The 27,682-nt window shown below is 43.0% G+C and overlaps 1 protein-coding gene and 1 non-coding gene across 5 annotated transcripts in view; both read right to left on the bottom strand.

The window, feature by feature from the left end:
* The window catches only part of col12a1b (collagen, type XII, alpha 1b), a 75,650-nt gene that overhangs the window by 27,494 nt on the left and 20,474 nt on the right, over positions 1–27,682 (bottom strand). For 2 of the 4 annotated variants that reach the window (XM_064339874.1, XM_064339878.1), the window contains exons 15-51: positions 24,201–24,467; positions 23,647–23,839; positions 23,416–23,540; positions 21,557–21,706; positions 21,337–21,456; positions 21,015–21,179; positions 20,575–20,721; positions 19,693–19,832; positions 18,587–18,716; positions 17,667–17,812; positions 16,412–16,541; positions 16,150–16,286; positions 14,659–14,788; positions 14,235–14,374; positions 13,800–13,932; positions 13,676–13,696; positions 12,902–13,041; positions 9,927–10,056; positions 9,340–9,479; positions 8,791–8,920; positions 8,498–8,637; positions 7,917–8,046; positions 7,390–7,529; positions 6,820–6,949; positions 6,345–6,497; positions 5,898–6,014; positions 5,200–5,339; positions 4,928–5,057; positions 4,635–4,774; positions 4,170–4,299; positions 3,830–3,969; positions 3,454–3,583; positions 3,138–3,277; positions 2,374–2,503; positions 2,051–2,190; positions 1,822–1,951; positions 708–850 (exon numbers count right to left, since the gene is read on the bottom strand). In XM_064339874.1, coding sequence (XP_064195944.1) covers positions 708–850; positions 1,822–1,951; positions 2,051–2,190; positions 2,374–2,503; positions 3,138–3,277; positions 3,454–3,583; positions 3,830–3,969; positions 4,170–4,299; positions 4,635–4,774; positions 4,928–5,057; positions 5,200–5,339; positions 5,898–6,014; positions 6,345–6,497; positions 6,820–6,949; positions 7,390–7,529; positions 7,917–8,046; positions 8,498–8,637; positions 8,791–8,920; positions 9,340–9,479; positions 9,927–10,056; positions 12,902–13,041; positions 13,676–13,696; positions 13,800–13,932; positions 14,235–14,374; positions 14,659–14,788; positions 16,150–16,286; positions 16,412–16,541; positions 17,667–17,812; positions 18,587–18,716; positions 19,693–19,832; positions 20,575–20,721; positions 21,015–21,179; positions 21,337–21,456; positions 21,557–21,706; positions 23,416–23,540; positions 23,647–23,839; positions 24,201–24,467 — 5,117 coding nt within the window. Of the gene's footprint in view, positions 1–707; positions 851–1,821; positions 1,952–2,050; positions 2,191–2,373; positions 2,504–3,137; positions 3,278–3,453; positions 3,584–3,829; positions 3,970–4,169; positions 4,300–4,634; positions 4,775–4,927; positions 5,058–5,199; positions 5,340–5,897; positions 6,022–6,344; positions 6,498–6,819; positions 6,950–7,389; positions 7,530–7,916; positions 8,047–8,497; positions 8,638–8,790; positions 8,921–9,339; positions 9,480–9,926; positions 10,057–12,901; positions 13,042–13,675; positions 13,697–13,799; positions 13,933–14,234; positions 14,375–14,658; positions 14,789–16,149; positions 16,287–16,411; positions 16,542–17,666; positions 17,813–18,586; positions 18,717–19,692; positions 19,833–20,574; positions 20,722–21,014; positions 21,180–21,336; positions 21,457–21,556; positions 21,707–23,415; positions 23,541–23,646; positions 23,840–24,200; positions 24,468–27,682 lie in introns of all 4 variants that reach the window. The other 2 variants (XM_064339876.1, XM_064339877.1) reach the window with 2 other exon arrangements.
* LOC135258391 (U2 spliceosomal RNA) lies at positions 13,422–13,609 on the bottom strand. Its single transcript, XR_010330982.1, has one exon. It is a non-coding gene; the product is annotated as a U2 spliceosomal RNA (small nuclear RNA).

Here is a 27,682-nt window from a genome sequence, read left to right on the forward strand (position 1 = left end):
TCTCCAATGATAAAGCTCTTCGTTCACCCCATAAAAAACAAAGCCTGTGTCTTTGGAAGAATAAGAATTTAAAATATTAAAAACCGTCTTGTTATCTGTCTTCAAAGGTCTGATAATCCCAGAACTTCAAATGTAGTACTATCAGTGATGTATCGACAGGCGTTTTAAAACGCACTGAACAAAGTCGGGGGATATTTTTATGAAGCAAAAAGCCCCATCGATCCCTTGTCATTCTAGAAGATGTGGGTGCCATCATTCCCAAAAAATTCCCAAAAGATGAAAAGCCTGGACAGGAGATAATGAAGAGGCATTTCCATATCATCAGCACATGTGGAGTACAGCTAAAATGTGTTTTTCTTTAGAAAGGTTCCTCTGCATCTGAAGTATGAACTCAAAACCCTCTAACCATCAGTATTCTGGACCTTCTATTTAGAGGACTCTAAAGCTTAGAATTATATGCTGCTACATGAGATATCATGCTTTAGAAATTCAGAATCGCATATTATGTCATAGACATGACATGTTTTGTTTTACAGCTGTGAGACTAGTCTCAACAGGTTGGGCAAAGTGATTAGGTGTTGAACCCGTAGACCATTCTCATGTTAATAACACTTATTTATTTTATTTTTTTAAATAAATGCTAGATAAAACCCCCTTTAACTGTAAACTCTTTCGAGTTTTAACCGTGTTCCAAGGCAGTGACTCACAGAATTTTCAGGCCGAACTCCAGTCAGGGAAGAGTATGACACGCGATACTGCTGCACCTTCCCGGTCGCGGGCTCCCAGCGCACGTTCAGGCTGTTGGGCGTGGGGTTGTAGACCTGGATGTTCCTGGGTGGGGTGCGTGGCACTGCAGGACAGAGAGGGAGGGGCAGAACATCAGGAGCTATGCTGCTTTGAGAGACAATTAGGAAAATAACCATACTGGTTATTATACTGGTAGCTAGCTGACAACGCCTTAATAGTCTGGAATTGGTTGTTTGAACTTGTTCCGAACAGCTCCAACATTGTTGCATTAATAATCGAGGAGTTATGCTTTATGCGGATTGTAAAATGTCAACCAGGGTGGCGTGGTATGTTACATATTACGGCATAAGCCTCGCACATTAAAAATAAGAATATAATGCAAGATCATACACAGGACATCATTGCGCAACAAAGCCCTTGGCCCAACTGCCATGTCATTACTCACAAGTGATATAGATATGCTTTGCTGCAGCCTCAACTTTGTAATTATCTTTTCTGGAGAGGATTCTGCTGAAAGAGCGTGGCTTACAATCAGAGCGGAAACTGAAGCAGTGAAAACAAGTATATGAGACGCCAAAGGAAAGAGAAATTAGGGGATCGATAATTAGATAAATTGTTCCTATCGTCCACTCCAAAGGGTGACCAGAGGACTTTTGCAACCGGGTCTGTTATAGTAAACAGACCAACAAAGATATTTCTTTGGATTGCTTTTAAGCTTATGACTCTTTCTACCTCAAGGGACGCTGATGGCATGAAGTAACTTAACTGCATTAAGATCCAAGGATGAGTTTGTTGAAAGCATGCCTTTCTGTGATTACTCAAAAGTGTTGCTAGGGAACCAGACAGCTTGACTCAGAGCAAACTAAACTTTTTTTTTTTTTCCACGAGCGTGTCACAATGAAAAATCATCAAGTCGCACACTCAGGTTCCTCCTTGCTGTGTTTACTAACTGACGTTTTGGAAAAAGATGCCTTCACCTAGGTGATCGCAAGCTTGAATGGGGCCAAAATTTAATGATAGATGATATATCATTTAATAAAATAAACATATTAAATTTATTGTTTGAGGCCTTACACGTCTTTCCATTTTCAGACATGCGTTTTCCCTCGCCTTCTGGGTACACGGGCGCCACTGTCACTGTGTAGGGTGTGTCCGAGAGAAGATTCCGCAGAACAGTGCTGGTCGTGCCACCAGAGACCTGCTCCTGTTCACAACAAAGGAAGCCATCTCTTCAGTGAGCATCTAAAGAAGTCAAAGGATAACAAAGCTATTTTCTACAATTGTCCCCTAGGTGGGGTCTTACCATGTCCTCAGCCCCCCCAGTAGCCGGAATGTAAAAAAGCCTGTACTGGCGCACGTTTCCCTCAGCTGGCTCCCAGCGAACCTTGAGGGAGCTTGTGGTAGGATCTGTTACCTTCAGGTTTTTCACCCCACCCAAAGGCTCTGGAGGGAAGAAAAAGTGAGAGAAGTCCTTACATTACCCTAAATGTGGTTCCAATTTTAAGGCACATAAAAAGTCTGTAAGACCACGTAGACAAAAAAAAAGAAAAGATTTCAAATGGTCAAATAAATAGTCAAGTTAACCCGAGTTCACACATTGTTGCTGAAAATCTCATCATGACTCACTTGTCTTTCCATTTTCGGACTGTCGTTTCCCCTCTACGTCCACATACACTGGTACTACAGAGACTTTGTATGCGGTATTTGGCTTAAGATTCCTCAGGATTGTGTTGACCGTTGCTCCAGAGACTTGCTCCTGCGAAGGAAATAATGGAACATTCAGATGGAGCACAAAAGCTTTTCAATAGGAATCACATGTGGCCTGCTTTTGTAATGTCAAGCAGTTGGATATTTGGCATGCTTCTGGAATATTGATTGCTGATATTCTCCTGTGTTACTGCAAAGACTAAGAAGCCTTATAGAGCAAGGGAATCATGTTTCCACGTGTCTCTGTGATAGCTGAGGATTTCCCAGACAACTAGCTAAACTTCTTATTTTTATACAAACCATCTCCCATCAAACCATTGTTCTACTTAAGTCATGGAATTTTCTTGTGTAGTTGGAATAAGAAAGAGCCCATATCTTTTTCGTTCCAGCTTCAACCTAGAAGTGAACCAAGAACGGTTCGCTTGAAGAGAGCCATATGTGAAAATTGAATGCATGTCAACTGCCAAAGGTTCATACAGCATAAAGATGTGATGAAGTAGCACAAAGCTTAAAGAGACCTAGAATAAAAAAATCCTTACCCAGACACTTCAGAGGGACCGGCCCAAATTAAGGAACACCGCTTGGTTCAGGGCAAAAGACATTATTTAATGGACTGACATTTCAACGTCAGCGACGTCTTCCTCAGAGTCAAGAAACACTAAAATAAGCCAAGAGAGACCTACCATGGACTCTTGGCCTCCTGCAGCAGGGACGTAGAAAACATTGTACTGGCGCACATCTCCATCAGCTGGTTCCCAGCGCACCCTGAGAGAGTTGACAGTGGGGTCGATGACCTGCAGGTTCTTCACGCCACCCAAGGGCCCTGGAAAGAGATAAATAAAGCATTACTGCCGTTTCAGAGACTTGCATATGGCAAAAGCATTTCACTCGCTGCAGTCTCTCGATAGAAGAGAAGAAGGAGAGAGAAGCATACTCTCTTTCACCAACAACAATAATAGTTAATTGACAGTTAAGCTTATCCGGATGAATGTGACTCACTTGTCTTCCCGTTTTCAGACTGCTTCTTGCCTTCTGCATCTAGATACACGGGCACCACCGATACCTGGTATTGTGTGTCTGGCTGTAGGTTACGCAGGACGGTATTGGTGGTTCCTCCAGAGACAGTTTGCTGTTCAGAACATATTGAAATTAGTGTGCGTTACCTTTACCCTTCTTCCAGCTTTGCTAATCTCCTTGCAGAGGGCAAATGTTATCTGAAGATAATATCTAAAAGAGGAACATTTCAGCATTTTTTTCTTTAAGGATCAGAGAAGTATGAAAATATTCACGGAGAACAGTACTGTCCTGCCTACTTGAAATAGATTGTCCCTTAAAACTGCACAGACCAAGATGCTCTGGAGAGGCAGAGTCCTACCGTTTCTTCCACGTCCCCTGGGATGGGAACGTAGAGAACCTTGTACTCGCGCACGTTCCCTTCGGCTGGCTCCCAGCGCACGTTGAGAGTGCTGATGGTGGGGTCGGTGACCTGCAAGTTTCTGACTCCGCCCAAGGGCTCTGGGGAAAAGAAGGACATTATTAAAACAATGGTCAATACAAAGCAAACAGTTCAACGTGATTCCATTGTGAACAACCGTAAACACTATTTTTGAGACGCACGAGGGTGCTATCTTATATCCATAGCCAGCCTAACTATGAGATTAAGATAAATATAATGCAATTACACGTTTGATGTTTTGTAGGCACCCATCACTTACTTGTCTTTTCATTTTCAGACTGCGGTTTGCCCTCCATGTCAGGGTACACAGGCACAACTGTCACTGAGTAGACTGTGTCTGCCAGAAGGTTCCGCAGAACTGTATAAGGCGTGCCCCCAGAAACGTAATCCTGTTCATGCCAAAAGGAGCCACGGGATCACACAGGTGGCAGTGAATGACTTCAACTACAAAAATGTCAAGATATTCCCTCAGCTCAGGATGTTTCATTATGGAGAATGAGGATCATGCATTTCAAAAAGATGATTGCGGAGAACTTGTCACATATAAGAATCTTATGAGTCAGCCTGTTACATACAAGAAATTAATGAATGAGGCTTCATGAAGTGTAGATTCCTCATAAAACGCTGGTCCATAAACACTTGAAAGATATTCATTTTACCACTTAACCTTTGAGCACTATACAGGTTCAGGGGCGAATTAGAGGCAATAAGATGGCAGTGTTACCGTCCGCTCTGTGCCTCCTGTGGCAGGAACGTAGGAAACCTTGTACTGGCGCACGTTTCCCTCGGCTGGCTCCCAACGCACGTTGAGTGTGCTGATGGTGGGGTCCGTTACCTGCAGATTCCTGACTCCCCCCAAGGGCGCTAAGAAAAGAGCAGCCCTTAATTACCACACTGACAGTTAACTAAAATATATGTTGCTGTTAACGCCATGCTTTAATGTGCTGGAGGGTAATGCATATCAATTCATCACTGACAGCCAGCAAACTGCCTAATTTATGTGCTGAATGTACTCACAAGTCTTGCCGTTTTCGGATTGGATTTGGCCGTCTCCTGCAGCATACACAGGCACCAGCGACACTGTGTAGACAGTGTCTGGCCGGAGGTTTTGCAGAACGGTGCTAGTTGCGCTTCCAGATACCTGCTCCTGCTCACAAAAAAAAGAGATGTTTCCATGGAGATTTTGGGGTTCACTCAAGCTTCAACCCAGTACACATTTTGCCATTTAAAAGCGTAGAGTTTTGAAGAGGAACAGCAGGATGGAGAAGACAAGATGCTGACAATATTACCATGAGCTCATCGCCCCCCGCGGCGGGAACGTAGATGATCTTGTACTCGCGAACGTCCCCGGCGGCTGGCTCCCAACGCACGTTGAGTGAGCTGATGGTGGGGTCCGTGACCTTCAAGTTCTGCACTCCACCCAAAGGCTCTGAGGAAAGCACAGCAATTCATTCCTTGAAAATTGATTTTCAAATATCATTTCACAGATGTTTTCCATGAATAGCACATCTCCCATATCTAGCTTTTAGAGGGCAAAGCTATTGTCTATTTTACCTATGTGCTCAGCAGAAAACTGTATTCTGGGCAGTTCACAAACTTACAACAGTGGTGAGTACATGTTGTTTTAAGTACAGCAGACATAAACAGGGCTGTGTCAGTTGTCAATCAGTGCTGATACCACTTGATGGAGAGCAGGCTGATGTTAGTTTTAGGGCTGATCAATTTAATTTCCAGTCTTTTGAAGTTTTCGGCAAATGGAGACATTTAATCTAAAAAGTTGTTTTCTTGTGATTGATTTAACATATTTTACACATTTAGACAGCTGGATGGTTGCTGAAGCAATGAAGGTTTAAGTACCACTCTTTAAGATACAACAGCCGTACCCCCTGGGAATCAAATTTTTTGAGGTAATAAGCTAAGCTCCCTGCCCACTCCACCGCAGGCGCATGTAATGACTAAAATTGTCACGCGGATTCCTTCCACTCACTTGTCTTTCCCTTCTCAGACTGACGTCTGCCATCCCCTGCTGGGTACACAGGCAAAACTGTCACGGTGTAGAGGGTGTCCGGCAGAAGATTTCTCAGAACAGTGTTGGTTGAAGAAACTCTTTCCTGTTCAAAAAAATGGAGAAAGTGTACGACTTGGAACCCATTCAAGGATAAAAACAAACATATTTTTCTTTCTGGCACTACAAGTGCATAATAAATGCCAGTTTACCCCTGATCTTCAGATTCTAATGGACAAGATGGAGCTAAGGGTGAGACTGTTTCCCAACATCTCAGCCCTCAGAATGGTTAATTTCACAGAGAAAGTGACATTTCAGACAAACGTATGCAAACCTGGTGATTTCCAATCAGGTAGCTTTTTTGAAAAAATGTTTTTTTAATTAGCTTGGAACGTTTACACTGTGCACATGTTTGATTAACAAGCTGACAGTGGCACTGTACCATGTTGTCGGGGCCCCCGGCAGCTGGCGTGTAGATGATTTTGTATTCGCGTACATTCCCTGGGGCGGGATCCCAACGCACGTTGAGCGTGCTGATTGTGGGGTTAGTAACCTGCAGATTCCTGATTCCTGCCAACGGCCCTGTTGGTGAGGTGCCAACAATTTAGTACAAGATAGGTTTGACAAAAAGAAAATACTGAATAAATGACTGTATAAACATATCACTGACAAAAATGAATAAATAAATCAGTAAGACATCTGAATTGCTTTAGTAATGCAACTTAAACCCTGCCCCTAGGCTCTGATGTATTTGCCTATATGGAACTCCATCCAAGTCATATCTGGAAGTTCTAGACAGAGCAAGCTAGTGTTGTTCTCTGTAAAAGATTTTAACGGTTCACATCGTGATCTGTAACAGGCCTTCGTCGATCACTGATCCTAAAACTCATTTTGCCTGACTCACTTGTCTTTCCATTTTCTGACTGGCGTTTCCCGTCTCCTTCAGCGTACACAGGAACCAGCGAGACTGTGTAGACTGTGTCCGGATTAAGGTTCTTCAGAACAGCAGTGGTTGCACTTCCAGATACAGTGTCCTGTTGAGAAAAGGAACACATTTTACTCATGCGAATGTGGAGCTTGGGATGAAGCCAGGTCAACAAATGCCAGACGTGATGACATGGTTCAGTTAGTTGTGGTGCAGTAAAGAATTGACCATTGTGACAATCTCCCTCGTCTGTTAACAGTTCTGAGAGATGTTGAACAAATATTTGGACAACAGAATACAAATTTGGTGACAAGACAAATCAAGCAAATCAGTGGCAGCAAATACTCACAGAAGCTTTTTGCTCCATACCAAGACCAAACAGTAAGGCTAACGTAGCGCATGATCCTTAAAAGCAGATCAAATCTTTAATCACGAGTCACTATCTAGATACCATAGAGGGTTATGCAAGCCCGAGTCAGATTACAGCAAAATAACTGTGTAAATAAAGATCTGTCATAAGGGCAGGAAGTGAACAATGACAACTCTTACCGTGGTCTCTTCGCCCCCTGCCGCCGGGACGTAGATGATCTTGTACTGTCGCACGTCGCCGTCAGCTGCCCCCCAGCGCACATTGAGAGTGGTCATGGTTGGGTCCGTAACCTGGAGACTTTTCACTCCACCATAAGGCCCTGGAGAAACAAAAGGTGATATCATGGATCATGGCATAGCTGATCGGCAATTAACTGGATGTTACGTCCTGTTGATTGTAATCAATTTGTATTTTCTAGGTAATGCTTAGGATAAGAATGTCCATCTATTATGCAGGTGTTACATATGTAATGTAAATGCCAGTCCTCCCCAAGAGATTCAGTCTTTTCCCCATTATGCTGTAATGAATTTGGTCTTTCCATTAGTCGTATGACTTTTGCAGGGTCATATGACTTTTTATGCAAACAGAACAAGCTAGTGTTATACTCTATGATCTTTATAAAAAAATAACACAATCTGTAACAGCTGCAACAGTTTCATTGACCTTGAGTTATCATTGGCCCTAAAATGCATTTAACTTGACTCACTTGTCTTTCCATTTTCTGACTGGGATTTCCCATCTCCTTCAGGATACAACGGAACCACTGACACTGTGTAGACTGTGTCCGGTTGAAGGTTCTGCAGAACAGTAGTCGTTGTACTTCCAGACACATGGTCCTGTTGAAAAAAGGAACAAGCATTTTGCTCATGCAAATGTGATGCTGAGGATGAAGGCAAGTCAACAAGTGACAGATGTGATGACATGGCTCAGTTAGTTGTGGTGCAATAAAGGATTAACCATTGTGCCAACCTCCCTCGTCTGTTTACAGTTCTAAGACATGTTGAGCAAACGTCAAATATTTGGACAACACAATGCTTATCCGGTGACAAGACGACCCAAACAATCAGTGGCAGCGATGTATCACAGAAAATCTTTGCTCCTTGCTAAGATTAAACAGTAAGGCTAATATAGCACATGAGAATCCTTAAAAGCGGATCCAGTCTTTTTAAAATTAAGACATTTTAGAAACCATGGAGGGTTATGCGTGTCTGAAGCGGATTACAGCAAAATAACTAAGCAAGTACAGAGATGTGAATGGGGTGGGAAGCTACCAAAAGCAGTTCTTACCACAGACTCGTCTCCCCCTGCCGCCGGAGCGTAGACGATCTTGTACTGTCGCACGTCACCATCAGCTGGACCCCAGCGCACGTTGAGAGTGGTCATGGTCGGGTCTGTAACCTGGAGACTTTTCACTCCACCATAAGGCCCTGGAGAAACAAAAGGTAATATCATGGATCGTGCCATAGCTGATTGGCAATTAACTGGACGTTCCATCCTCAGGCTTCACAACAATAACAACATATACATTCAACAAAAATGAGAGCACGGGTGAGAGGAACAAAACGAGAGAACACACTCACTTGTCTTTCCATTTTCTGACTCGCGTTTCCCATCTCCTTCGGTGTACACAGGAACCACTGACACTGTGTAGACCGTGTCCGGATGAAGGTTCTTCAGAACAGTAGCCGTTGTACTTTCAGGCACTTGTTCCTGTTGAAAAATGGGACAAATATTTTGCTCTTGCAAATGCAGTGCTTGGGATGAAGAAAGATCAGCGAATGACCAATGTGATGACATGGGCCTGCTGGCTTGTGATGCAATAACGGATCGACCATTCCTACAATCTTCCTCATCTGTTTACAGCTCGAAGTGATGTTGAACAAATGTGAAATATTTTGACAACACAATGCAAATCTTCTGACAAGACAAGTCAAACAAATCAGCGGCAACAGCGCATCACAAAAGGATCTAGACCCATACCAAGACCAAACAGAAAGGCTCACGTGGCACATTCTTAAAAGCAGACCATAACTTTCGTCATAAGAGACACTTTCAAAATTGTAGGGATATGTAAGTAAAATTACTATGTATATAAAGGGACGTCATGAGGGTAGGAAGACAACTCTTACCATGGTCTCATCACCCCCTGCCGCAGGGGCGTAGATGACCTTGTACTGTCGCACATTTCCATCAGCTGGTGACCAGCGTACATTGAGAGTAGTCATGGTTGGGTCTGTAACCTGCAGATTTTTCACTCCACTAAAAGGATCTGGAGAAAGAAAAGGTGATATAATTGCATACTGCCGATCATAATAATTTTTTATTGATTAAACTATGCACCTATTATGCAGGTAACTGCCTGTGCTCTCCAAGAGACCAAAACAATCGGCCTCTTTGCCTGCATGCCACTTTAAAATCTGCAGAAGTCAAAATTTCATTTTTCAAAGTTTCCTTTAAAAATATACATTTTAGCCTAGCGTGCTTATACAATGCTTATACAATATGCTCTCTCTGCATATATCCTGCTCAAACCCTGACAGTGATGCAGAGTGAGGTTTTGCACTTCAGGACACAATCCTCCTGTGGCACTAAGGAACAAGGCTTCCCTTTCAGCGATGATTAATGACACACCGTCATGAAGAAGGCCAAATGCCACGGGTGGTCCCTCCCTTTGTTTGGGGTTGGCAACGTGGGTCAAATTTCTTTTGCCACTTACTTGTCTTTCCAGTGCCAGATATGCTCAGGGGGCCCCCAGTAGGATAAACTGCAGCCACGGAAATGGAATAGAGTGTGTCAGGGATAAGCTTCTGGAGAACGGTGCTGGTCTTCTTCGGTCCAACCTGGACCTGTTCGGAACAGATGTCAACACTTAGTGACTATCGTTTGCTTTCAACAGATGAGAACATCACTTATTTTTCTTTTCTTTTCTCAGAAGGAGGAGTCCAGTAGCAATTCATTTAAAAAGGAGTTGAAGGCAGCCGACAGGCTATGCAGCAACACTTTGAGCACAAATACGACATCAGCCCTGAATACACAAGCCTCTTTTCCTTCTGTGCTATGGCGGGTCTGGCGCCAAACCATTGTACTTCATCACACTTAATGTTTCAGCAAACCTGTCCAATGGAAGCTCAACTAGAACTTTGGACTGCCAGATCTTCCATATAGTGGAGACTAATGCATACTGTTACTTGGGACAGTGTAGACTTGCAAACAGCTATATGCCCTTCCCTCAAGTCTAGTTCACCAAATTCCCCACCAAGTCATTTCTGTATAAGCTAACGCTGCAACAAAAAATGAGTTCCCCGAAGGCCAGATCTTAATCCTCTGCCATTTATTGTGTACATTTATCCTGCTTCTTTTCAGGATACTGCAACCTGGCTTGGCCTACACAATAAACACTAAAGCAACTAGATTACATACTCCAAAATGTTTTGGAGAAAAATTATAAATGGCTTCCTTCAAAATAAATGCAGTACTGGGCTCTCCTTTAGACATTTACAATACATTCTGTGCAATATATGAATTTGGTGAATTAGAACAAAAGGGAACTTATTTTAAGATTTACAAATGATTCACAGTAAAATGTGAATTTGAATTACAGTGGCATGGTAAAGTACATGCAATAAATCAGCTCATGGAAGCACAGCATTAACTATTTTTAATTCGGGGTTTTGGTTCTGAACGGTGGGCTGGACTCTATAGCAGGACCTGTTTTTGTCTGTTTTGTACACATATTTTAGAAAGTAAGCTTCACACACTATGCTTTTAACCATGATTTTTCATAAGATAAATATACTTGTTACTTCAAACGAAATATAGAGTAGCTCATCGTGTTGTTCACAAAAATGTAGCTCAAACAAATGATAGATCTGAAGATATCATTGATGATGATCACCTCAGTCATCTTGAAAGATATATAGCATATTTCAAAGGCTCCACAAAATTAAAAGAACAGGGGTTACTACATTTCATTATGTTAAATGAAAAAATAAATAAAAGCTTTCCAAAAAAATTTTTAGATATCAGAATAAAATATTTATCTCAATTATTTTGGAGGGGAGAGATGATATTAAGTGATCAAAACAATCTGTAAAAATTCATCCAATACTGGTATGCTAAAATCTTTAACTTTTTCAGCATGTCATAGTCCATAAAGCATGCAGGCACTTTAGAGATTAATGTCATAGCTTTTCAAAGACGCAATGCAATGTGTAACCAACAGGATGTTTTTCATAACTGCAAAATGTTCCAGACAAAATGTTTCCAAAAGGCTATTTGTTCCCAAGATATTTCGACTGGTAATCAAAACTGTGGTATCACACAAACATGTAGACTTGGCAGTGATATTTAGCATTCTGACTACATAAACAGATTGAAGAACAATACTGATATCCAAACTAATGAAGTGAGTGAATATGAATAATCCTGTGTGTAGAGTTTAATACTAGTAACCCATGACAATCCAGAAGTGAAAATCAACTACTTGCTTTATACAGATGATCAGTGACCATTTATGTGACACGAATGAGGTGTCAGTGACTGCTCATTGTGCACCAATGATTAGACTAGTCTATTTATATTGGTATCTATCATGTATATTCTAAACACAGGTAACATATAACTTATTTCAAAAACAAATAGCAAATGGAGAAACAGGTGTGCTTATAATCATATAAATATAACGGATTACAGATGTCAATTTGTATTTTGGAGATTAAATCTAATCTGACAAGTACCAAGCAATAGCAAAATATGAGCAAGATTACCAAGAGCTGGTCAGGACAAATCCTGAAAAATTATTTAAAAATTAAAATTCAGGCGTTGTCAAAACACTGTATTATCAGAATTTGCCTGGAAAAGGCCCTGGTGACTGGGGTATCCAGCACACATTTTGTTGTTTCAAATTAAACTAAACACAAAGCACTTACTTGTTGAAAAGCAGAAAAATACCTATTGGGTTCAGATAACTACATTTTTGGCAAGTATTGCTTGTCCCAAATCCAGGTTTCCAGTAGTGTTTCTACATTCAAAATAAAATTCCCCTTGAGCACTGAAGTGAATGCCAGATTTCAGATTACTTTGCAACAGATTTTTTTTTTTTTTTTTTAATTAATTTAGTTTAATTCAGTTAATACAAAATTAAAACAATGAATCTGATTAAAAAGACTATTTTAAATAATTTAGAATAAAACCAAAGATGTGCTTAAAGAATGACCATGTCACACATTGTTGGACTTTCTTACTGCAATATCCCATTTTAAAAACAACTAAGAATAAACCAGGCTAAATAAACCAGTGTCCATCTGAAGACCAGGAAAGTGATGGCATCACCACTAGCTCATATTGTTTGACTGTGTAAACACAACAGTTACAGTAAACACTGGATGCATTAACACCAGAGAAAGGTCAGAGCTTCATGGAATCTCTATTTGGCAGTCCCCACTGTTGACGCAAACCATTACGGCCCTGGCTTGTCCACCAAATATGGACTACCATTTCTCTGAAACTAAAGTATAACATTATAACAGTATCATAAGCATAGTGTGTGTGAGCATGTGTGTGCAGCTGAGAAAATGGTGAGCATAGGCTTTGCCTGACTACCCAGTGAACAGGGCCTCCTTCCTTTATGTTTTAGAGTCTGTGAGCAGTTTGGAGTACCGAACACCAGTACTGACACTCGGGGACACTTACAGTAATGTTCTTTCCCCCGGCCACTGGCACATAGGTGATCTGGTAGTTCTTGACCTGGCCCGGGGCGGGGTCCCACTTCACTGACAGGGAGGTGGTGGTGGCGTTGTACACGTGCATTTTCCCCGGAGGCCCCATGACCACTGGAAAGTCGCATGGTACAATGAGGACATGTAGGAATTGGTGCTTTCTAAAAAGCACGCGCCATTTAATTTTTTTTATGAAAATATTTTTAACTCACTGACAATTGTCTTGCACATGCAGAGCTGTATGCGATATACATTACACACAAACAATACAATACAAGACTATACAGTACGAGACAATATTTTACACGAACACAAAGCTCTTCGCAAAACAATTTTTTACAACATTTTGCACAAAGCAATACTTTACACAAAGACACAAATCTACAAAAGCCAATGTTTTAGACATAGCAATACTTTACATAAAGACAATGCTTTCCACAAAGACAATACTTTACACAAGGACAAACACACAAGACAAAACTTTACACAGAGAAGTGCATCGTACACATGGAAGGCACAGCAACATTTTTATGGACATGTTAACAGACGGAGCAAGCCTTTTCTCTGTCTTCCTGTTCTAAAAATCTGTTTAATATGTTGCCGACCAATGGGGGCACATGAAATATTAAACTGATAAGAACAAGTACTGCACTCAGTCGTAGCTCAAAGGCACAGAAGCGCTTAGCATCACTGTTGCGAGCATTAGCATTATCGGTACAGCGGCACCGTCATAACCAAACAAACGTACCAGGCTTACTGCTCTTTGACACTAGAAGGGATATTAGAAACAGGTTCACATTAGTACGTTTCAGCTGTGTAAAAGTAGATCACAATGAAAGATTTGTTTCTGAGGGAAATGAGAGGATGCTTACAGGTTCGCTGGCTGCCCATGAGTTCCTCGCTTTCTGACTCGTCTGGATAGATGGCTGAGACGGTCACATCATACATAGTGTCAGTTTCCAAGTTTTCCAAAACAAGGGTGGTCTCATCGCTGTTAAGAATGGCCTAGGAGGAGAATACTCATATTTAGATGTTAGGTTCATGTGCATATTGCAGTTGTACTTGCCTTTATTTGACTGGCACTAAGAGAATGATCAAGAAATTAATCACATCTCATTTCATTCACTTTCATAGTGGCTGAGTCTACAGTGTTGCTGCATATTGTATTGTGGTGCTTGATTATTTTATAATTTTAAATTGCTTTTGATAAAAGTGTCCGCCAAATGATAAAAAAATGAACTGTAGGAATACACTCAAACAGGAATATTATCTTTGATATGTCCTGCTGAGTCAACTGGCGTGCTTACAGTTTCAAAGTTTTGCTCGCCCTTCTTCGTCCAGGAAACTTTGTAGAGGGCCACATCAGGTGCCCCATGTTCCCAGGTGGCCCTGAAAGAGGTCTGGGTAACCTCTGAAAACCTAAGGTTTTTCGGAGCAGGAACAACATCTGTACGGAAGACAGTACATTTGTAAGGGGACCACAGATAACCATGTTATTGGTGACTGAAAAACCATTAGGTCCATCACCACTTCATGCCACCGCTGCTTACCCTCTGAAGCTCTTAGCCCACCACTAACTAGTTTCCTGGGAGAAACCCTGGGGTCCTTTTAGAGCAGGGCAAACCGCATTCTACACTCTCTGAGAGAGAGTCTGATAAGAACAGACTCTCTCTCACACACACACACACACACACACACATGAATGATTCTGAGGAGATAATTATGACATACCCGTGACAGCCTGTCCAAGCATTGGGTTTCCAACTCCCTCATCATACTGTGGTGTGACCGCAACGTCATACTCAGTTTGGGAGATGAGGCCACCAACATCCAATGTTGTTATGTGACCACCTACCTCAATCTATCATCAAATGAGAAAAAAAAGATCAGCAATGTCCAAATGCGTAGAATTTGTAGAATTACAAAAACAACAGGAAAAGTACCAAGAGAGACATCTGAATTGTAGACATGCTTCCCAAATAAAAATTAGGATGTAAGTATAATGTAGTGTAAAAAAAATTGCTTTTCGATCTATGCCATCTTTATTCAGGATTTTTTACTTCACAGTTACTTTGGCATGTTTTATATCCACTGACAATCAACTGAACTCCCCTTTTTGATATGGGATATGAAGGTTAACCACTGGAAAGAATGTCTTAGAATGAATCACATTCTTTCAAATGTTCTCCCATTCATTTTTAAAAGGTCCAAACCAGAAAGAAAGGCATGGTCCTTTCTAAAATGAGTCTCTTAATCCAGCTTGTCCAGTCGTGGTTAAAAAATACCCATAAAACTAATCTCGAGCATCACACAGTCTGAAGTCTGTGTACCCTCATGGAACTGGCTTAAAAGTGACAGCTTCAGCTTCATACAGTACAGCAAAGTCAGCAGGGCTGTCCATTACTGCAAGTCGCCATAGATCCATCATCTTACATTTCTCCCAGTTTGGGATGCAAATATGGAAATGGGGAGCAAAAATGGAAATCTCAAAACATAAATCCATTCTGGTTACTTTCTGGAAAGCTGAAAAGCTTTTTGAAAAATGTCGAAAAGAACATTCTAGTTTGACTTAAAAAAAAAGTTCTTCCAAAAAACAGTCCAGGGTCCTGCGGCTTATCAGGTGGAGGAGTATATATCATCCATCAGACATCGGAGCTGTTGCCCAGTCATTTTTTTCTTTTTTGGAGCGGCGCATTTCCTGAGGGCTCTGGCCCACAGGCACAGCTTAAGTTGCCTTTCATTTCTCTTAAGGTCCACGTGAGAGAGGTGGAGTGCCACGGGCACGTTTATCCCTCCAGGCGTGGCAGCCGGGCTGGACCCAGAGGCCTTCGCCAGCCTCTGCCCCCTCACCGCTCCTGGTCTGTAGAAGAGGCGGGTCACGCTGTGGGGAGAGCGAAGGGTGGCTCGGCTCCAGCGACTTGTCGAAAAGTCCAATGGCCGTGCGTTCGGGCCAGGAATCTGTTCTTCCACTTTGTCTTCGGGAAGCCAAATCCTTCATTTTGTGAGCTTTTCAGAGGCCTGAATATCCCTTGCTACTGATAGTTTGCTAAAACAAAAAACCTTTATTTATGAAATTCAAATAGCACTGTCTGAATTTTTCTATCATTAATATTTCCAGGTTTTCCTGAAATTGCTCTTGCAGATATAATGCTCTGAAAGGAAACCACGTCAGATCACAGAAACAAACCTTTGGGATGGAACGTTCCAGTGGTAGATTTTTACCTCTTTGAGATCTCCGTCCGTTGGTTTATACGTGATGATGTACTTGCGCACGTTGCCCGGTGCCGCATCCCAGTTGAGCTTCATGGTGCTGTGGGTGACATCGGTGACCCTTAGCTTGCCCGCGGGCGGCATGGGCCCTGGCACAAAAAGAGATAAAGATGGAGACTCAGAGAGAGAGAGAACAGCCAAGAATGAGACTGAGCGCGGGAACCAGCTGAATAATGCGGCGGTTAAAGAAACGGTAGCTGAGAGCTGTACGCACGGGTAACCCCTTGCTGGCTCAGGGGGTCGCTGGCCTCTTCATCGTGGAGGGCGATGAGGGAGAGAGTGTAAGCTGTGTTGGGGATCAGATGTTCCAGCAGGACCTCGGTCACTTCTCCCCCAACGCGCACCTGCGGGGAGTTTAACAGCCCAGTCGTTAAGACAGTGGCTGAGCCATAACTCACGCAGGACGGAACCTGAACACCTGGTCTGTGGTCTAAGCCAGCAATCACCCAGTCTTAAGTTATGGTCACAGACGGCTTTGCATGACCATCCGGATGACCCCCGTGGCTCGAAACGTCCCCAGAATGAACCGCATCTGTTCACATATTATAGTCAACACATATCATCTCTAACGTCTAGAGGGGAAACGTCCTTAAAAAAACATACACAGAGTCAATACGAGCTAATCCTGTCCATTAACAGCAGCGTCCAAGCTGCGTTTGAAAGACCTGGTGTGAACACCACACCACATCAGCAGAGAAGTTACTCAGCACCTGGTGATGTCCATGGGTCACAGACTTAAAGCAGTCATTGCATGTAAAGGACATGTGACAAAGTACTAAATATGAACAACTTTCATTAACAGTATGGTGCCCTGAAATGGCAGGGGGCTATGTATGAAAATCGTGTAATTTCTACATGAAACCTAAACTTTAACCACATGTGAATTGTTGGATTACAAATCTAAAATTTTGGAGTGCCGAGCCAAATCAAAAACAAAAAAGACTTGTCCAAAACATTATGGAGGGTACTGTATGTACAAGAGTTGACTGCGGTCGGTAGCACCATAGGGTGACGTGCGATTGCTGATTGCATTGCCCAGGGTATGGGAAGGTTCAGTCGGTTAGGGGTCCATGTTCCTTGCAATCCAGTGACCCATGCTGGTCGATCAGGCGCCCGTGGACTGCACGCTAAAGTCGCATATGAAAGGTCTTCCTCCAGCTCCACCATATGCAAGCTTAGCTCTAGTCCGCGGCGTGAAAAGAAGCAGCTGATGAAGTCCTCTGAAGTCCTTCAGAGGAGAACCGTGGATCTCTACACTCTCCCAAAATGGCATTAGTGCTCATGCCCTAATTGGGGTGGTATTTGGATACATTGAGTCACATGCTGGGAGCCAAATTTATATCCCATTTATTTCCTGCTATGGTACTAGCATCAACTGACCTCGGGGTCCTGCTGAAGGCACTGCTCAAAGGTAACAGGGTATTTACCAGTGTGACAGTCATAAAAATAGTGTGCTCGGTAAGTCTTACCTCCTTCTCCACTGTGGGCACAGTGGCGTTGAGCGCGCTGTAAAGCAGCTGGTAGCCGGTGGCCCCCGCGGCCGCATCCCATTTCACCCTCATGGTGGTGGTGGTTTCATCAAACACCCTCATGCGCGTCACACCAGGGAGTGGCACTGCAGGGTGGATGAGTCACACATGGAGAAACATGGAAAAACTGTGCTCATCCTACTGTAAATGTCCCAAACAACGGTCACCATAACACAGGGTTGCCAAGCACAATCACACACAGTCACACGTGCAATGACACACGCATACAGAAGATATTACTCTTTCTCTCTTTTGTCTGTTGCAGCAAAGTTACTTTAAATTCCAGCTGGTAAAAGTAAACACACCAGAAAATGCTACTGCACAGGTATTTTATAGCCTGGCTTGATGTGTCTATGGCAAAATGAAATGTTTAACTTAGCAATGAATAGGCCAGCAATCTGTTCCAGGACAAGTCCAGAATATGTAAACGGGTGCCCTTCCAAACCAAATTTATTAAAAAGAGTAGAATCACAGTGTGCTACGGAAATATTGTATTTTGAGATTAATATTGTGTGAAATTATTTAATGAAATTTACCACAAACTGAGCCTTAAAAATAACAACGGAGGCCTCTCTGGCAAATGGAGTCTTTTCAGAAGCTCCTTCTGGCCAGTATTTAGATATTTCTTATCATTATTTGTTCTTAGAAGGAGAGAGAAGTCAAGGGGGAAAAAAGGCTGTGATGGATTTGAGCTAACAGTGCCGTTGCTTTCGCAGAAAGATATAAGCCCAAACACATGCACTACGCAGCGGACTCGTGGAAATGATTTCAGGGTTTACTTTTCCCAAATGAAAAGAGGCTGAAATAAAATGGGAAACAAAATAAGGAAAATGAAAGAGAGTAAACAGCCTCGTGCTTACAGGTGGTTTCTGTGCCTTTCAGTGGCTCACTGCTCACTTCACCCGAGATGGCGTAAACCTTGACGATGTACTCCGTCAGAGGAGTCAGGTTTTCCAGGACCGCAGTGGTCACCGTCCCGTCGACAAACATCTGCAGAAATACAGAGGACGATAAGCTTGGGCAAGGAGGAGGTTTTTTTTTCCCAACACCACCAAGTCAGAAATACTTCCAACAACACTTGAGCTGGGTAATTTAAGTTACCCAGCTCAATTGTTGTTTCAGATCAGTCACTGGAATACATTGGAGTAATGCCAATCAAACTCCACATTCATTGGTGTTTTGCATCAATTATCAGTTAAAGAAGCTGTTTATCAGTTAAGGAACACACTATGCTATGGAAAGAGTTAATTTTGAGATGCCGTTATCATCAAGGACCATCAAGGAAAAGTTAAAATTCAACCACACTCATACGCTACTGTCCCTTAAGTAGCAGAAAAGATTAAATCACAAACATAATCAAGTTTTATTGAATGACTGTGCTTGCATAAACTCCTGACTGACTGGGAGCCATTTCATTTGTTAGGCAAAGTCAAAACTCCTGTGTTCTGCCATGCTAGCTTCAGCAGGTCCAGCAGCACTTAGAGTAGGGGTGGAAAATAGCCAGCCCCCGGCATCTGGACCACGGGGACCTGGGGGTGAACCTCAGACCGAGCAACGTAACTCATGGCAGGTGCATCTAAACGAGGCACAACGCCACAGATCTCAGCCACGGGAGATCAAACGAAACCAAACCCTCCCCTCTGACAGAGTCTGTCGGGAGCGGGGCACCTGATAACAACCGGTGGATATATATCAGGCACTGTACTATGGGAGCGTCATAGGTCTGAAACCTGGGCACTGTCTCAAAGCGGGCGTACATCTGGGTCGAGGCAACACCGAACCCCAGCGTCAAATCGATCCTGTCAGCCTTCGCTGCCGTGAGCCGCGGTGCTCTGGAATCCTGGGAAGTCCGAATCAAAGCAAGCAGTGAATCCTTTTTTTTTGAAAGCCTGAGCCCAACTGAAAGAGGCTATGACAGGGGCAGCTTCGCAGCTGGAGGGGCGAAGAGAGCGGTTGGTCAGCTCACCTCTAGGGGCCGGCCCCCGGCTGCGACCACGTACTCCACCCGGTACTTCTCCACAGGCCCGGACGGTGCAGTCCAGGTGGCACGGAAGGAATGGTGGGTCACCTCAGAAGTCACCAAGTTGGTGGGCGGCTCCAGTTCATCTTGGGAGAGAGCACGTGGAATGTGAGTCTGACCCATGACTCTGAGGCCACAGTGTGAGCCACGCCTGCTGATCGACTAGGGCTTAGCTGCCAGTGGGGTCCTCAATTATCCACATCATCCTCTCAAAAGACTCCTAATTTTTCCCCTCTGTGTTTTGCTAAATCATAAACAGCCCTTTTACTTTTGATTAAAAAAAGGAAAGTATTCGACCCAAAGCTTTCCATAACCTTGTTATCTTTTCTTTTTTCCTTTTTAATAATACTACTTACACAGCGCAATCTGTCAGGCTTTTAGACTGTTTCCATATTGGTTGGCGAATGTTCCCAGTTTTTCTCTTTTGCCTTCTGTGTGAGCCAATTCAGGCGGCCATTACCGGGCCTCCGTGACTCCCGTACACAGTTAAGCCTGTTTATGAAGCTCAGAAAGCAGTTCGGCACGATCTGTTCTGCCTCGCTGAAATAATGACCTCAAGAAGGGACCGCTCTCCTAACTCCGTGGGACTGAAGTGCGCTCATATAGCAGCCATTGCTGCCGACATTCGAAAAGCATCAGCTTGGCTCTGTCGCGTCCACGTGTCTAGCTGCCAGGGCAGCATAAATATTTCAGATAAATGGGTTTCTACAACATTGGCGCTGCTAGTATGGTGCTCTAGTGGGATTTTTCATTGTGTCTCAGACTGGAAAGGAAGGGAGATCGACGGACAGTAAAACTGAGAAATGGGGTTCGCTAGGGCAACTTTACCTGAACCTTTGACACTGTTACAGAGGTTGACGGTGAGGTCATCCACAATGTCCAGCAGGAAGGAAAAGTCTTCCACATTGTACATGTGGATCTCATCAGGATCTGAGGCAATGGACCTCAATTCATTTTCATCTGCATTTTTGACACCTAAACACAGAACATTCGTATTTCAGCTCCTCTTTCAGTGCCGAAGTGAAACACAGCCAACAACACATTTGCACTCATTTGAGACCCATTTTCCCATGAACACAGTCAAGCATAGCAAGTACTTTTCCATTCCAAAGTTCATCACTGAAAATAGGAAAAAATGAATATAATAGCCAGCTAAGAGCTTCCAATAGTGTCCCTCAAGCACCATGTCAACCTGAGGACACAGGGAACTTACATTTAGTTTTAAAGCAATTCAATTCTTTCACGCACTAATGGGAATCATTACCCACCAATAGCATACAGTTCAATGCCGTCATTCCTCAGGTTTGCAGAGTTTTGGTCAATTTCGTCTTGAGATTTTCCATCAGTGATGAGCACGCCGATCTTTCTAGCATCAGGCCGCAGTCCTACATTGGGTTTGAAGTTGTTCTGGAGGATGTAGTTCAAAGCAAGACCTGAGAAAATAAGCAAGAATAAGTTATATGTAAATCATACATACTGGAAATATATACAATTTATGTAGGAAAAACCAAATTTGTATAGCTTGATGTTTACATATTCCCCACCACCTCCCCCAAAAATGAATAAAGAAATATGAAAATGGCATAATACCTGTCAGTGTGTTCCCCCCTTTATATGGTAGGCTGGCCACAGCATCCAATAATTCCTGACGAGTTTTGTGAGCATTTAGGTGCCACTCGGTCTTGGGGTCACCACTGTACTGAGCCAACCCTGCAATGTCAACGGGACCACGGTAAACACATCTGACCTCGCACTGCACCAAAATAAAGCACTCCTTCAACCGTAACCAAAACCAAAACAGGAGACTGACCGATCTGAACCCGGTCCGGACCGATGTCGAAGACGCCCACCATGCTAGAAATGAACGACCGGATGGTCTTGAAGTTCAGGCGCCCGATGCTCCATGACCCGTCCACTAGCAGGACAATGTCAGCCTTGGCGGCGGTCTTACATTGGACGTCTGTAGGGCCACAGAACAGGAGAGTCAGAAAAGCATGATTCAGGCTAACTTGCTGAATGACTTGGGTGAGATAAGAAGGAAAACAAGGTGAAAAAGAAAAAAAGTTGTAAGGATGAGCAATGAAGGAAAAGAAACGGCAACTGAAGTCAAACAAGCAAAAACACAGAACAGTTCTTCACTCGTTTTCACAAACAATCACGACAAGCAGAACAAACACATATTTTATTGTTTCTTTAAACAGACTTTCTGTACATCGATCATTCTTGTTACAGCTTCGAAGGCATTCACAGTGTAAACTCCACCCCGGGCTTTTCTGTTTTTCTCTGTCCCGATCCTCCAGTAGAGAAATATACAGGCTCTTCTCGCCTGAGGCTTGGAGGAGGTTTCTGGAGCTGTTAAGGAACTCATCCCACAAAACAACAAAAGACACCCTCTTGACACATGATATACGAGAGGCTCATTTGTGAGAATTATTGCACATTCCTCGTCGGCACAGGGCTCGCTTCAGCAGGCACCTGCAGGGTGAAAAAGATCTCTCGTCCACTGCGTAAAAGCACAGATGCACACTTTAGACACAGCACACATCTGCCACAGTCTCCGCAATTGAAAACAGGTCACGAGAAAATTGATTTATTTTAATGAAAGGAAAGGAATGAACTTGATGTCTGACAAATTATGAGGATGAGTTATTTCAAGCTATCAAAGCTGTAGAAAATGTTTTTATGCTGTTATTTTAAAGAAGCGAAACCTTTATTTTTCGTATAAAATTACTTTTAATAATAATTTTAATGACGTAATTACTTCAGAAATTGCTACATGAATTAATCGCATTATTCAGTAGTTCTTTACTTTATTGGACTTTTGTAAACATATAATTACCTGTCAGTCCAAAGTGAGATTTATTTCAGTCCCCCCCCAAAAAAAAAAAAAACTAAGGCTATAACCAAGGAATGCAATTTTCATGAGAGGAACGAACAGGAAGATTAGGCAGGCTATCCTTTTCCTAATTAAAAGTTAAGTGCGTCCTGTCCTAAGCCTTTGAGCCTTACCTCTCAGTGTCGCCCCTACACCTCTGGGATGTCACATCCCCGCTGGCCGGCACTATCACTCTATCTGCTACTGATTACGCAAAGAATTTCTGCCGAAGGTCACCAAGGTCTCTAGAGGCTTATATGAAAAACATAACATTCTCCTTGCCTCATATTCTTCATGGTTGCCCAAGTGCTGCAGACTTTTTTTTGGGTTGTCAAACATTTGTAATTGCAAACAGATCATTATTATTATTTCCATTCTGCCTGCTGCGGAGGGAAAAAAAATGAACCCTCTCTGTCAAGCAGCCATAAAACTCGCCGAGCAGATGGAATATTAAAATATTACTTTGCGACTGCACAATTAGGTTTGAGTGTAGGGTACAAATATTTTTATGGTTATAAATAACAAAGAGAAGGAAGACAAAAATATGAAATACAAATCTGTTGCAGACTACATGTCGCATTGCCCGTGAAAGTAAATGCTAATACTGCTTATTCATATTTCACTTTACATTTCATATGCTTTGATGAATACAATTTACGTTACGTTACTTCAAATGAAGCTGAAGCTGGATTTTGATGCAGAGTACTTATGTGAATGAGCTTTGCGTTGTTTGTAGCAAGCTTCTTTACTTCAAGTTGGTCCTGTTGGTTTTTGGGGGAGGCGAGATGTTCTACCTGGTGTAACGATGGTTGGGGGCTCAGGCGCATCAGAGAGGGTGGTCTTCTCCTCTCCAGCCAATGGCAAGCTCAGTCCTCCATCAAACATTCCAGACACACTCACAGTGTACTTTGTGCCAGCCCTGACCCAACAAGAAAACATACAGACATAATGAGTCAAGCAGGAATAAAAAGGCACGCGTGCATGGCAACAGAGATCACAATTTGATCCAACAAATTCTATTATACCTGAGTTCTTCCAGAACCACTGTGTTGTCATACGGCCCAACTTGAAGCTCGCCGAGGTCCACCTCGTTCTCGGAGGGGTGAAATGTCACTTTGTACCCTCGTACATCCCCCGGAGCGGGGTCCCAGCTAACCCGAAAACTGGTCTTTGTTGGCTCTGAAGTCTGGAGGTTTCTAGGACCCTTGAAAGGTGAGACTACATGGGAAGAAAACAAGCAAGAAGAAAATGTTATCTACCAACCGCAGGAGGCACTGAACAACATGAATCAGCAGAATTTGAATTGAAACAGACATTTGCAGAGCGAAAATTTACATTCCAGACTGAGGGAAAGGATCATAGTTTCACCATCGCTGGCTCCTTAAACCTAGTCCATTACATTAATGAGCGTCAAGACCCACCAATAATATTAGGTGATCGAATGAGTCTCATATGAGGTTGTCAAGGTGCAATGAAGTGCATGAAGTGCCGTTGCCATCCTCAGAAAAGCCAACCCCCAATCCCACAGTGCAACAGCACAGTCTCATCACTCATGTGGTGAATTTATAGACCAACGTACGTGTCATTCCTACTCCTTGCCTTGCTTTTCCTTCTCCTCGCTTGTAGACGGGGTGCACCGTGATGTCGTAAGTGGTCAGGCGCTGCAGCTGCCTCAGGACCGTGGTGGTGACGTTCCCCGGCACCTTGGCCGCCAGCTGCTTCCCCCCGGTCTTGGGTCGGTACGTCACCCGGTAGCTCACCACTTTGCCCGGCGCCGCCTGCCAGGTCACCCTCATGCTCTTCTCCGTCTCCTCGGACACGGCCAACGTTTTGGCAGCCTCCGAAGCTGAGGGGGTGAAGCAGGGTGAGAAGGGCTGCGGGTTAGATCAACCATCATCTAGACCAAATGTGGGCAACCAGGCCCGTATTTGTTTCTGGTTGCCATGCCAACTTCTGGCCTTCATTACTTAATCAGCCCTAACATTGACACCATCTGACATTTTAGCTACAATTCTTGATATGAATGACAGCTGAACATTGTACCTGTGCCCCACTGTGACCTAATGTATGAGTGAACCAGGGTTCAAAGCCAGTTAGGTCATTTAGCCAGGGTAACTGTTGAAAACAAAACCCTGCATACACGCCTAGGGTATGGGCAGATGTGTCTTCTTGCATTATGAAATATCTTTGATTGAAAAAAACTGTTTTACAAAACACTTTATTTTTTTTCTTCAAATTAGCATTCTAAGAAAGTGTTTTTTTGCAATAAAATTAAATATGAGCCATCTGAATCCTTCATGATTCCAAGAAAAATCCAGACAACTGGCTTTCACTGGAAAAAAAAAACATAAATTTCTAGTCTAGTGACATGCTGATTGATCCAGATAGATCCAGAATGAAGATTCAGTTGGTCTCACTGTATGTACAGTGCGAGATGACAAGATCCCTGGGGTGCTTAAAGGTTGTTTTCTGTTTAAAAAAAAAAAATACTTGACCCCCCTGCCAAAATGAATAAACATGGCCAAGACACACGTTTTTCCATGAGCGCATTTAGTCTCGCAAAACCGGCACATTAAATTCCCAGCCAGCATGAGTTTCCATCAGTGCACTTTTTTTTTTTTCCAGTTCTGTGCATATGTCAGGCAGGGGATGTATATACAGCCAGTCCCAGACCATGTCTGAGTTCTGCATCTCCTTGAACCCCCTCCTTCCAATAACGGACAACAGACGGCACCAATTACGTCATGTGGCGCGCACATGCACCGTTTTAAGGGGTGCCAGCGCCGCGGTGTCTTTCGGCAAGATCAGGTGAAAAGCAAGAACAATGACGTTATCTCTGCACGCACATTTTCCACAGAAAGTCCAACACTGCGGCTTAAATCATAATCTTGAAAAATCCTCACTTCCAGAATACTGTTCTGGATAAACAGAATGTGGAAAAACAGGTCGATAGTAGGTCACCTCATAGAATTATTGCTTTAGGCTTTTCCCACTGATTGGTTTTGAGTGATTTAGCTGGCTTGCTATATCTCGCAGGCCAGTAAACTATTTTAAATGTAGGCCCATAGACACGTACCATAAAAATGGCAAAGGGTGAGTGCCTTCTTGTGGTTTTACTGCATATTCAGTGTCCTATTGCATTTTTTGGACATGCTTCCACCAATTGGTCGAAAGTACCACAGAAATGTCCAATTTAGGATTCGGACACCTGAACAGGGTTTTTCCTGGTTCAAAATGAGGCAGAAATGGTACTTTAATCGTGTGATCATGTGACCAAATTTATCACATCTAGTAGAGTAAATTATACTTTTTAATGGGCAGTAGTGATCAGATGATGTCTTTTCACCAGCAAACTCCTAGCGAACTCTACTTCTTAAAAAAATTGGGTATTCTACGGTCCATAATATGCAAAGTTGAAAACATTACACTGATACTGTGTAATTGTGGATACTTTTTTGAAAAAAAACTGCACTTGCTTTAGACTACCTGTCTGAAAGCAGCAAAATGAGAGCGACGTCTGATATTGCACTACATTGCTATAGCTTTGCGCTCTTCTTCCATAACGCCTTTCCTGGTGCATTGTGCTGATTACAGTACAGCACCACAGAATATCCTATGCAGGAAAAACCCTGCTGATTCTCCAGCCCAATGTCCAGTGTTTAGCCTTAAGGAAAAAAATCACGTGTCCAAAACCACAAGTGAACACCCGACATGTGAAGAGTACACGTGAACTTTGAAAATAATCCCACTTACAATATGAGAGCGGCACAAGGTACCCTATGCTATTTCAAGCCACACGTTTGTGTTTTCACGTATGAAAATTGTAGTCCACATTGGAAAGATTCAGTCACACATGAAAATGTGGAATTTCACGTGATTTCAATGTCTCATGTTTTGTTTTAGCATGTGGAAAATTTCATTCACGTTTGAAAAAAGCCAAAATGTGAAAAAGGAAAAAGCACATTTGAAATGAATATTTCAATTCACATGTGAAAATCAAAAAGGCAAGTTTCACACGTGATCTTTTATCGTAAGGGCAATTTCATATTGGTGTCCTCTCATCCCCACCAAGCCTTAATACCTAAAGTGATTCATTTCAAAAAGCTCTGAATTTGCTTATTTGCTATTTTGACAGCCACGGTTTCTCTCTCCGTGTCTATTTTCTCTCTTAACCTGAGCATAGGCCATTCTGTTGAATCACTTTTAATAAAGACCCAATTAGCATCAGAACCATTGCTCAGCTGTGAGAGCTTATACAGTCTGTGGTCATTACATGCAGATCTGTGTCAGTGCTAATCAACTAGTGCCTTCCAGGGAACAAATAATAAAAGTTTCCAAATGTTTTATATATTTCATGAAAAAAAACTTCACAGCTCCTCAGTGGCATTTTAATGAAAGGCTCATTTCCTACGTAGGCAAGCCGTAAAAATATTATGACCACATAAAAAATGGCTCTAGCCAAGGGGGTGGATGCTGAAGTCAACAGTGTATTTATTTGTTACGTAGCTCACTTTGTTTACAATTCTGAAGGAAACCAACAGGGTCCCCCCCCCCCCATAGAGGTCAAAGTGTGATCTTTTTTTTTATAGATCTGAGCGGGAGCTCACCGGCACAATTATTCTGCGATGGCCAGAAAACATTGGAACATGGGGCCTCTGGCTGTATCAGACACACTTCTCTGAAGCCATGCTGATCCCAGATCAGTGGCAGGCACCGCTTGACAGAAGTGATTGCAGCCATGCTGATCTCAGATCAGTGATAGGCATGGCTTGACAGAAGTGAATGCAGCCGTGCTGATCTCAGATCAGTGACAGGCACAGCTTGACAGAAGTGAATGCGATACAGCAAATGACCAGCATTACCTGTATGCAGTTCACGCTCATATGTTATCAGCAAGTGAATGCTTTGGGTGACCACTTAGCTACATGTGGAATTCAGTTTACCCTCTTTGAAACCTCAGGAGGTAGGGGGGAAACATCTCCGTCATGTGCGCTAATCAGCACAGCAGCAGAGCCAGGCAGGAGGTCATGGCTTTCCACTGCTGGCATTCTCCCATTACAT

The sequence above is a fragment of the Anguilla rostrata genome, chromosome 6, assembly GCF_018555375.3.
Source record: "Anguilla rostrata isolate EN2019 chromosome 6, ASM1855537v3, whole genome shotgun sequence".
In the NCBI taxonomy this organism is placed as follows: Eukaryota; Metazoa; Chordata; class Actinopteri; order Anguilliformes; family Anguillidae; genus Anguilla; species Anguilla rostrata.